The sequence below is a fragment of the Lolium perenne genome, chromosome 3 (genome assembly GCF_019359855.2).
Source record: "Lolium perenne isolate Kyuss_39 chromosome 3, Kyuss_2.0, whole genome shotgun sequence".
In the NCBI taxonomy this organism is placed as follows: Eukaryota; Viridiplantae; Streptophyta; class Magnoliopsida; order Poales; family Poaceae; genus Lolium; species Lolium perenne.
This window is the reverse complement of record NC_067246.2, coordinates 243953591-243965342: the sequence shown is the minus strand read 5'-3', so window position 1 is coordinate 243965342 and position 11752 is coordinate 243953591. Positions and strand designations below refer to the sequence as shown.

General features: G+C 47.0%; 1 protein-coding gene across 1 annotated transcript; it reads right to left on the bottom strand.

Annotated features, from left to right (window-relative positions):
* Window positions 1-8339: 8339 nt before the first annotated feature.
* Window positions 8340-10186, bottom strand: LOC127343755 (anthocyanidin 5,3-O-glucosyltransferase-like). Its single transcript, XM_051369938.2, has one exon. The coding sequence runs from the start codon at window positions 9930-9932 to the stop codon at window positions 8496-8498; it is 1437 nt and encodes a 478-aa protein (XP_051225898.1). The 5' UTR covers window positions 9933-10186; the 3' UTR covers window positions 8340-8495.
* Between the last annotated feature and the right edge of the window lie 1566 nt (window positions 10187-11752).

Here is an 11752-nt window from a genome sequence, read left to right as displayed (position 1 = left end):
AACTCCATGTAGACGTACAATCTCCCTGAAAAATAGGTTAGCAATATGCGACGCATCGTCGCTCTTGTGGCAGGCAATAAAGTGGGACATCTTAGAAAATCTATCCACTACCACAAATATAGAATCATGGCCTCTCTTAGTACGCGGCAAACCCAACACAAAATCCATACTAATATCCTCCCATGGTGTAGTAGATGCCGGTAAAGGAGTATACAAACCGTGAGGCTTCAGCTTGGACTTGGATTTGTTGCAAGTAATGCATCTCCTCACATATCTATCCACGTCCCGCCTCATCTTTGGCCAATAAAAGTGGTCAGCTAGCATGAGTAGCGTCTTCTCACGCCCAAAGTGACCCATCAACCCTCTAGCATGTGATTCCTGCAATAAGAGCAAACGCACAGACGATTCTGGAACACATAGTTTGTTAGCTCTAAACAAGAACCCATCATGTATGTGATATTTTTCTCATGCTTTACCAAGAGCACATAAGAGATATGGTTCAGCAAAATCATGATCAGTAGCATACAAATCACATAGTATCTCTAAACCAGGAATTTTAACATCAAGTTGAGTTAATAGCATATTCTTCCTAGATAGAGCATCAACAACAATATTATCTTTTCCCTTCTTATGCTTAATAATATATGGAAAAGACTCAATGAACTCAACCCACTTAGCTAGACGCTTATGCAAAGTAGATTGGGCTTTCAGGTATTTTAAAGCTTCATGATCAGAATGTATGATAAATTCTTTTGGCCACAAGTAATGTTGCCAAACCTCAAGAACTCTAATTAAAGCATACAATTCTTTATCATATATAGGATAGTTCAACTTAGCACCAGAAAGTTTCTCAGAAAAATATGCAATTGGGCGACCCTCTTGCATCAACACACCACCAATTCCAATACCACTAGCATCACATTCAATCTCAAATTGCTTATTGAAATCAGGAAGTGCAAGCAACGGTGCAGAAGTTAACAATCTCTTAAGTTCATCAAAAGCATGATCTTGGGCTGCGCCCCACTCAAAAACAACACCCTTTTTAGTCAAATCATTCAAACGTGCAGCAATAGTACTAAAGTTGGGCACAAATCGGCGATAAAACCCAGCTAGACCATGGAAACTTCGTACTTGACTCACATTCATGGGAGTAGGCCAATTTTGAATAGCTTCAATTTTATACACATCTACTTCTACTCCATGCTTAGAGACAACATAACCCAGAAATATGACCTTATCTTTGCAAAATGTGCACTTCTCAAGATTACCATAGAGTTGATTATCACGCAACACTTGCAAAACATGTCTAATATGTATAGTATGATCAGATTCATTGCGGCTGTAGATTAATATGTCATCAAAATACACAACCACAAATTTGCCAATAAATTCACGCAAAACATGGTTCATCAGTCTCATGAAAGTGCTAGGTGCATTAGTTAACCCAAAAGGCATTACTAACCACTCATATAAACCAAATTTTGTTTTAAAGGCTGTTTTCCACTCATCCCCTTCTTTCATCCTAATTTGATGATAACCACTACGCAAATCAATTTTAGAGAACACAGCAGCACCACTCAATTCATCTAGCATATCCTCTAAACGGGGAATAGGGTGACGATATCGAATAGTAATGTTGTTTATAGCTCTACAATCTACGCACATACGCCAAGTACCATCTTTCTTAGGAACTAGAATAACAGGAACAGCACAAGGACTAAGGCTTATGCGGATATAACCTTTGTCGAGTAGCGCTTGTACTTGCTTCTGTATCTCCTTTGTCTCTTCGGGATTAGTGCGATATGGCGCCCTATTGGGCAGCGAAGCTCCGGGAATCAAGTCAATTTGATGCTCAATACCTCGCAATGGTGGTAGTCCTGCGGGTACCTCCTCCGGAAACACGTCGCCAAATTCCTGCAAAACATTAGAAACACCAAGAGGAAGAGGGGTCATGTCGTTAGTAACCAAGACCGTACCCCTGTACAAAAGCACAAGAGGCATGGCCGTAGGATCCTCACTAAATTCTCTCATGTCTTCTTTGGTGGCTAATGAAACTAAGGAATTCACTCTCTCACTTTTCGTTATATCACTCACGACATTACAATTCGCTCGCCTATCTAGAGGTGCATCCTCCAAATTCACTTCAATCTTCTGACGAGACTCATTGACAATTTGTTGTGGTGACATAGGCTGTAAGTTAATTTTCTTGCCCTTGTACTCCAAGTGATATGTATTGGCTCGGCCATTGTGTTGCACAGAACGGTCATAGAGCCAAGGCCGACCTAATAAGAGGTGACAAACCGTCATAGGAACCACATCAAAATCAATGCAATCCTTATACGGTCCAATCTCAAACTCAACACGCACCATGTGGTTTACCTTCATCTCACCATTGTCGCTCAACCACTGAATATAATATGGATGCGGGTGCGGTAGGTATTTCAATTTCAGCTTGGTACATAACTCCTTGCTTGCTAAATTGCGGCAACTCCCGCCATCAATAATGACCTTGCAAGCCTTGTCAGGACCAACTAAAGCTTTGGTTTGGAACAAATTGCAGCGCTGAGTAGATGCACTAGGCAACACATTAAGAGCACGCTGCGACACAACAATGGTACGAGCATCAGAAGGATATGCATCTTCACCATCAGTGTCATAGTCATCATCGTCTGGAGCATTTGGATCAACATCATCTCCAGTCTCATACTCATTGTCCTCATTGATAATCATGACTTTGCGGTTAGGACAATCTCTCTTGAAGTGACCCTTGCCACCACATGTATGGCAAAGCATATCGCGGTTGCGCGCTGTAGACATGCTAGAACCACTCGTACTTCCAGCAGATTTGGACTTCTTTGCATTAGACACATTGGAGACCGGTTTGCTAGGCGGAGTAGAGTAAGGAGCAGAGCGCGTCGAAGGCACCGGCGCTGTAGAAGGCGCACGGGGTGTAAAACGCCCACCTCCCGTAGCACGTCCCTTAACCTTTGCTTCTTCAGCCAACTGTGATTCAGCTTCTCTTGCATGATGTAACAATTGATTCATGTTGGTGTAGGTGTAATGACGAACAATGCCTTTAACATCATACTTCAATCCATTGACAAAACGCTGCATTGTCATCTCTAGAGACTCACGGACACGACCACGCTGCATAAGCATCTCCATCTCCATGTAGTACTCATCAACAGTCTTCACACCTTGCCTCAATAGTGTTAGCTTATCAAAGATATTCCGCATGTAATTTGTAGGCACAAAACGAGAAGTCATAACCTCCTTCATAGCACGCCATGTACGGATAGGTTGTGCACCATCTTCGTCGCGGTTACGAACCAAAGAATCCCACCAACGCAATGCATAACCATCAAATTCAGAAGAAGCAAGCTTGATATTCTTATCTTCAGAATAGTTGGGATGTAAGCTCCATAACTTCTCAATCTTGAGCTCCCAAGTGAGATATTCTTCAACATCAGCTCCTCCTTCAAACTTGGGTATGGAAAACTTGGGCTTACCCAATCCATCTTCTTCATCTTGTCCACGACCATTGCGGCCAAGCGGAACCCAACCACGAGGACGATGACCACGAGGCGCACCACGAGCATTGTGTGCATCATCTTCCAGCTCAGGATCTTCATCATCGTCTTGCTGTTGTTGTTGTGCAGTCAAATTCTCAATAGCGAGGCGCATATCTCTGCAATATCATGCTGGATATCCGTCATTTGATCAGCCAATCCAGTGACGGTGACATTAGTAGCATCCAGCGTTTGTTTGATCTCGTCAACTGTACCCTTAAGCTCATCATCCTTAGTGCGGAATTCACGTCGCATCTCATTACGAAGAGCTTCATACTCCCTCCATGTGATGATATCTGCCGAATTCTTGTTTTCCTGGTTAACAATCTTATTATCACTAGCAGACATGATTAGTAGGTTAGTGCACTAAATCAAAAATATATGGTGGTACTCTCACAACTCACTCAAAACTGATAAGAAAAGGAAATCTTACCGTTCCAAAGTAAATTAGTATTGCTTACCACTTGTAGTAACAACTAGTGCACGGATGTAGCGAAGCGAATATCAAGGGTATAAGAACAATCACACGACAAAGAAGGATATATGTGGGGCTGTAGGTAGGCTACCTATTTGCACCAATAACAAGCTCTAGCGCTGACCGTAGACAACCAAAGATACTCACACAAGGCGATATAATGGGGCAATGCAACTATATGGAGGAAAGGTTGCAATGCACTAGAGAGACGCTAGCAAAGCTCAACGAGACAGACACAGGATTGCTCAACTACTGGTGCAGTAAAGAAAACTTAGGCCTTTCACTTGATTCAACTAGCACGACACTATTCTTTTTGTATTTTCTTTTTTGTAACACACGCAGCTATGTAGCTCTTTTTGCTTCTTTTTCTTTTTTGTTTTTTTGATTTTATGACTCAACTCCTTGATAACACGGCCAACAAGAATATGCAAAGCACCAAAACCCTAATGAGCAGCCTGTCGAGCGGTAAAACTAGTCTCTTCTGGGGAAGTTCCTAGTCACGTTATATCGATAGGCTGTGTCTATGGTTGGGAACAAGCACACTGTACGCTATGTGGACTCGGAGTAACAAAAACTGACACACTATGATAAACTAGATGATAGAGAAAACACAAACCCTAACAATTCTACTAGATGAAAGATAAAGATACGCAAAAACAACTACGAAAAGCAACTAAAACTCGAAATTAGTGCAATCTAAGGCTATGGCAAACCCTAACCCTAACTTTTTATGGCTTTTTCTGGATAGGAAAACACTCACAACTCAACTATGGGGTGGATTGTGGATGGCTTACCGAGGAAAACTGGAAATCTGATACCAAGATGATAAGGGGTGGCCCGATCTTCTCAGTAAGCAACGGTGGTGATGATGATCACGGGGTGATAGCAACGGAGAAACACGATGATGTAGTGGATGATAACTTGTATGACGCAACGAGATCTCTCGATTGGTCCCTGTCGCCAGATGCAACAGCTCTCAACCCTGCAAGATATTCGCAACTCCACACACTTGCGCACGTAGCCGCCGACCACGAAGCGGTAAGTTGCAACCGTCTAATTCCCAATGGAACAGCAGATCACACAAGACTTAAACAGGATCTACACAATATCCAAGCAATATGGTGTAGGGAATTCAATAGTTTTGCAGAGCAAACAACTAAGAACTAGGGTTTATCTTAAACGTGGTCTAAAGCAGCTAGGGGGTCGTCCAAGGCACTTATATAGGCGTCCGGGACGAGTTCTGGTCGAAAAATACAAGTAAAACCGACCCAGAATAGATCTGGTCGAGACAGACTCGGACTGGTCCGGTCTGGAATCCGGTCGACCGGGCTGTGGACCGGCCGGTCCGGTCGGTGGTCCGGTCAACCGGTCGCCAACCGGGAAACTGCGAAGTTTCCGGTTTCTGCCCGGTACGATGCACTCCCTCCGGTTGGCGGCCGGTTGGCGGCCGGTCGACCGGGCCAGGGACCGGGCGGCCCGGCGTGGGGGCCGGTCTGACCGGGCGCTGGACCGGCTTGGACTTCTTTTTCTCCTCTCGCGCATTCCTCCCGCTCCTCCCTCGCGCGTCCATGAGATATCTTCATGTCCAGCTCCTTGTCCAGCTTCACGTCCAGCTGCTCCTCTCCTCCTCGTGCGATGCTTGTCTCCTCTTCATACCTGATGATACATAAGTAATAGGACTTAGGTAGTATAAAGTTCTCATCAATCAAGGTATCGTTTAGGAACAAGTTCACCTGTTGTTTAAGTAACTTCGCACGAGCTCGTGTCATTGGTCCAATCCTGACTTCATTGAACTTGGGCTTCACAGCAGGTTCATCTTCAGTTGGTAATGACGGAGGTAGTAGTGAGGTAGGGATGTCCTCATCACCAAGATCATCAAAATCGGAGTCCGGATGCTAAAGTTATGCCCGTTTTAGTTTTGGTGTTTCTGCAGTTTGCCAGGCCGGATTATCCGGGCCGGATATTTCGGAAATATCCGGCCCCTCGAAATTGGCTAAGACCAGAAGAAAAGCAGCTCTGGACAGGGGCCGGACTTTTGGCCGGATTTTGACCAGGTTTTGTCCCTGAGGCCGGATTATCCGGGGGGCGGATTATCCGGCCCTTATTTAGGCCGGATTATCCGGCCCTGGTTTTGCCCAACGGCTCGATTTTCTTGGGGGGTATAAATACCCCCTTCTTCCTCCTTGGGATGTGGCTTCTCTCACTCTCTCTCTCCTCCATTGTTGAACTAGAGAAGCTTGCACTATCTCTCAATCCCTTCATGATTCTTGCCCCCATTTGAGGGAAAAGAGAGAGGAGATCTAGATCTACATTTCTACCAATCAAATCCATCTCTTTGTGAGTGGAACTCTCTAGATCTTGATCTTGGTGTTCTTTGTGAATTCCTTTGTTCTTCCTCTCTTATTCCCCCAATAGCTTTTGTAGCTTTGTTGGAATTTGAGAGAGAAGGACTTGAGCATCTTTGTGGTGTTCTTGCCATTGCATTTGGTGCATCGGTTTGAGTTCTCCACGGTGATTCGTGGAGGTGAAAGCAAGAAGGTTGTTACTCTTGGGTTCTTGGAACCCTAGACGGATTCTAGGCCTTTGTGGCATCTTAGTGGTGTTCTTGGGGACTCCAATTAAGTTGTGGAGAATCTTCAAGGGCAAGGCCTTTGTGGCATCTTAGTGGTGTTCTTGGGGACTCCAATTAAGTTGTGGAGAATCTTCAAGGGCAAGGCCTTTGTGGCAATTTATTGGGAGCCTCCAATTAAGTTGTGGAGATAGCCCCAAGCTTTGTGCGGGTTCGGTGACCTTCCTAAGGTCCCATAGTGGATCGAGGACATCCCTTTTGGTGGGAATTCTCGAGGAGAATACGGTGGCCCTCGTGCATTTGGAGTGACTTGTCCTCCACACCGCTCCAACGGAGAGTAGCACTCGCAAGAGTGTGAACTTCGGGCTACATCGTTGTCTCCGCGTCACTTCGGTTATTCCTATACCCGAGCTCTTTACTTATGCACTTTACTTTGTGATAGCCATCGTGCTTGAAGTTATATATATATATCTTGTTATCACATAAGTTGCTTGTCTTGCTTATCATAAGTTGTTGGTACACATAGGTGAGCCATTGCTTAGAATAAGTTGTTGGTGCACATAGGTGAACCATAGTTTATAGGCTTTGGGCTTGACAAAGTAAACGCTAGTTTTATTCCGCATTTGTTAAGCCCATCTCGTAAAAGTTTTAAATCGCCTATTCACCCCCCCCCCCCCTCTAGGCGACATCCGTTTCCTTTCAGCCGCTACCTTCTTGAAGGCGGTGTTTCGGGGACTTCTAGTTCTTCCGTGGTCAGGCTCTGCATTTCTTCGGGGGGGGGGGGGGGGGGGGAGACCCCAGATCTCTTTGATCCGACGATGGCTATGCTGCACTTCGCGTACCTCGATGGAGGCATCGTCTTCGAAGCTACCACTCTGTGTTGGTTGGTTTGTGTTGCTGGGAGACAAGTGGTTGTTTGGCTTGGCTGGAGCGTGGATGGTCGTAACTCTTCCCTCATGTCCACTTTGGTGCCTCAAACATGGAGTGCTCGGCGAGCTCTATCTCCGGGCAACACGACTCTGGGCTGAGCTCTTTTATGTGGCATTCCAGCGGCATTGGTTGACCTTCTCTTAGGGATGTTCGTGTCTACGGTGCAGTCTCGGTGATTGTCGTCCTTCGATGGCGTATGAGGTTCTCGTTACCTCGTGTTGTGCCCAGGCTTGCTCATTCGGTGATGGTGGGGGCAAGAGGAAGTGCGGAGTTCGTCTCGGTGGAACTTTGCCCTTCAGTGATGTCGGCGGCTTTCGGTGTTGCAACGTAACCGCGGCAGTGGGATGCCCTTCGACGGTTGCCACGACCTTCCTAGTAAGAGGCCAAGAGGATGTGCAGTGACTGTCTTGGTGGAACTCTGCCCTTCAGTGGTGTTGGCGGCTCTCTGTGTCGCGTCATGACCTTGGTAGTGAGATGCCTTTCGACGATGGCTGCAACGCTCCTAGTTCTTTCAAGGTGTAGAGTGATCATTGGGCAAGCTAGTTTTGTTTCTTTGTGCTAGCTCGACTTCAGGATTATTTCGGCTTATCCTTTAGCACTCCTTCCTGCTCTTCTCGGTCTGTTTCATTGTTGATGGATGCTTAGTTGTTAGGCTTGGCGTGTCATTTCTGTTTTCTCCTTTCTCTTTCGGACTTGTAATTTAACTCTATACTTAAGATTTGGCTGAATATTTATTCAGATTGGCTTATGCCCGTTGTAGTTACAGTAAAAAAAAAGGAAAAAAATAAAGATGGGATAAAGTTACACTAGTACCCGTCTTCAACTAAGAAACAGTTACGAATAGGTATGAAGAAAAATGAAATAAATACTCGATGTAGATATAGACGCACCTACAGACGCTACCAATGGACAACATACACCGTAACATTTGATGATCCACGGGCAAAAGCTTTCAATTGATGATGACTCCATTCTCGCCGGTGCCTTTGAACTGTGTGGCGAGATTTTTCAATGCCGCCTTCGACTCCCCGTCGTCGCTCAGCGCCTCCTTTGCCCGCTGCATGGCCGCCTGTGTCCGCCGCCGGAGCTCCCTCCCTCCGTCGGAGTCGATCAGCCAGCTCACCTTCGCCGCCACCTCTTGGGCTTTCACCATTTCCTTGTCATACCCTTCCATGGCCACGGCCAGCCGCATCTCCTCGACCAAGAACACCTTGTTCATGCGCTGCTCCGCGTAGAGAGGCCACGCCAGCATGGGCACGCCCTCCATGACCGCCTCCAGCACCGAGTTCCAGCCGCAGTGGGTCACGAACCCGCCCACCGCGTCGTGCGCCAGCACCTCCCTCTGCGGCGCCCACGACATGAGCACCAGTCCCCTGTCCTTGGTCCGTTCCAGGAAGCCTTCGGGGAAGAGCGCGTCGAGGTCGTCGGCGGGCAGGTGCTCGACGCCAGGAGGGCGCCGCACGGCCCACAAGAACCGTTTCCCGCTCGTCTCCAGCCCCGCCGCCATCTCCTTGATCTGCTCGGCGCTGAACCGGCCCAGGCTGCCGAAGCAGAGGAACACCACGCTGGCCTTGGGCTGGCCATCGAGCCACGCGAGGCACTCGTGTCGCTTTGCCCCTGCAGCTTCCTCGGGCTTTACCAGTGGCCCAACGCAGTACAGCGGCGGCGTTCGCCGTCCGGGGAACGTGCAGAGGCCGGAAACGATCGCGTCCGTGGCGCGTGGCTCCAAGGAGCGGCAGCTGTTGATGATGACGCCCTGGGAGTTGCACATCTGTTCGGATAAGTCCAGAAAGAGTTTGTTGCTCCAGCTGTCCCGGTCGAGGATAGCCGCGGCGAGGTGATCTGCCGGTACCGGTGGCAACCCCGGGGAGTGCACGAGGTCGCTCCCGAGGTCTCGGAAGCTCAGAGTGGTCTGCTCGTGGATGACTGGCTGGTAGAGGCTCAAGGCGACGCCGGCGATGCAGGTGGTGAGGAAGAAGTAGGTCGGGATGCCGAGCTCCGCGCCCACGTGGATGGCGCTGGTGCAGAAGAAGTCGATGACGAGAGCGGCCGGGGAGGCGGAGCGGAGAAAGTCGCGGAGGTCCGGGTTGGAGGCGCGCGCGAGCTCGAAGACCTTGACCTCGTAGCTCGGCACGTCGGAGGGGAGGGTGGCAGCGGGGAGGCGGTGGAAGGACATGGACGGATTGGCGGCCGCGATGCCCGCGAGGAGTGAATCGCCGGCGCCTTGATCGGCTTCCCCGCCGACGACGACGGTTACCTCCAGGCCCTGCGCCAGGAGCAGTTTGCCAAGCTCCACCGTGGGCACCAGGTGGCCCGGCATCCCCGGCGGCGCGTAGATGACCACCAGCTTCTTCGGATTGTCGGCGTGGCCATTGTTTTGGAGTGTCATTTTTGGAAGTGGGAGGCAGGATGCAGCCGGAAGAGGACGGAATGCTTTGGTCTCGGCTTGTCCGGCCTGACTGCTCCGACTTGAGAGCGCCGTGCTGCTTCCGACGATAGGACGAGTGCTATTTGTGCATGCCGTCTGAGTGCCTCACTCTCTCGGAGCCGCACGTAGCACCTAACCGATCGCCTTCTGAGGCACGAGGTTTGGCAGGTGTACCGGGCAAGCAAACCAGTGGACGCATATCACTCCTTCAGTCGCCATGCTAACTTCCCTTTAGACGATAGTAATAAAGACAAGTACTATATATAGAGTACTATGTGATTGTGTTTCCATATGTGGTACATGGGCGATGCTGTTTCTCCTCTGATGGGAAGTTAAACACAACCGCATATGCAGTGCCTCTAATCTATATATGATGTGGACATAGCTTGTTGCCTTGTGCTGTAAAATTAAGCACAACCACACATATGGATTGTGACGTGGACATAGTTTTGTTTGGTTCCTCCGGTGTATGTGAGGTACAGGGTAGGGATGCGTCATACAAGTATCCATGTTCCATGAGGTTCAAGTCATCGTTTCGAGAAGGATGAGGCTCAAGTCATGTTGCTCGCAGCATGGAAGAACGGCGATTGTTCCGTGCAGGGAAGGTTCGTTCTAATTGTTTGCTTTGACATTTGCACATCAACGGATTTTTTGCATGCATTCTACCTCGCACTACTACCTTTTAGTTATTTTCTTATTACATGGACTTAAATTTCTATTGTTGGATTCGAGAGGGTCATATTTATCGGAATATATGTCAGATTAGCAATCTGTTTAGATATGTGTCTTTTGATGATATCTTTTAAACAATCCTGAAAAAAGGTTTGCTTTGATAAAATTCAAAATTTGAATTCCGAAACACGTTCAAACATGATGATGCAAAAAAAAAACCGGGATAAAACTAGATACAAAAAGTTGTATCTCCAAATTAAACTCTAAGGCAATTACGAAAATAAATTCTAACTCTGACGAATCAAGTTTGAAATACAGTGAAACAAATTGTTTCAAAAAAATTACCAAGTTTGAAAAGTGTATTCTTAAAAATTATCAAAATAAAATATGGAAGAATAGAGAAGGTGAAATATGCACACGAAACAAAGTCATTTATCTCGCAGTTGGAGGTTGACACTGATGACGGATTCAATTGGCAGGCTCTATCACAAAGCCAAGGAGTGTCTGCATTTTTTATGTTTTTTGCTAATTCTTGGTCGATTCCTAGATTCTTGGATTACATAATAATTTGTACTAGTTAGGAGTCTAATATGAGTTGCAACCGGGTTTTTTTCAGTTAGGAGTAAGATGTAATTAATATTTTACTATCTGCACATCAGTTGCAACCGAGAGAAATATACCATACCAGATTGCTTCGTGGTTCTTGTTCGTCATGAGTTACAACATAGGTTAGAATTGAAATTTAATGACATTATCTAACTAAGAATTAAGTTAATTATCAGTCTGAGATTTAACACTCCACTTTAAGTGAATAGCCAAAATGCCACTAGTGAAAATCAGAGTGCCACTAGCGAAAACCAAAGTGCGAAAATGCCACTCAAATTCAGTTTTCATGCCAAATTACCACTTCCGTCTAATGTCAAACAGATTATGTTAATCAAACTTTCGGTTTTATTTGACTTGCCAAACATGCCCTTTTAACTATCTCCTCCCGTAGCCCTCTTATCCTCATTCTATAGAGGAACAATGCGGGTGTCAGTGTCGCCCATGTCCCGCCACCTTTGCAGCTAACTCCCCCGCATCTCTGCATCGCTACCACTCCCCTGCGC

Coding starts and splice junctions, on each gene's coding strand:
- LOC127343755 (XM_051369938.2), bottom strand. CDS start 9,932: ATGACACTCCAAAACAATGGCCACGCCGACAATCCGAAGAAGCTGGTG.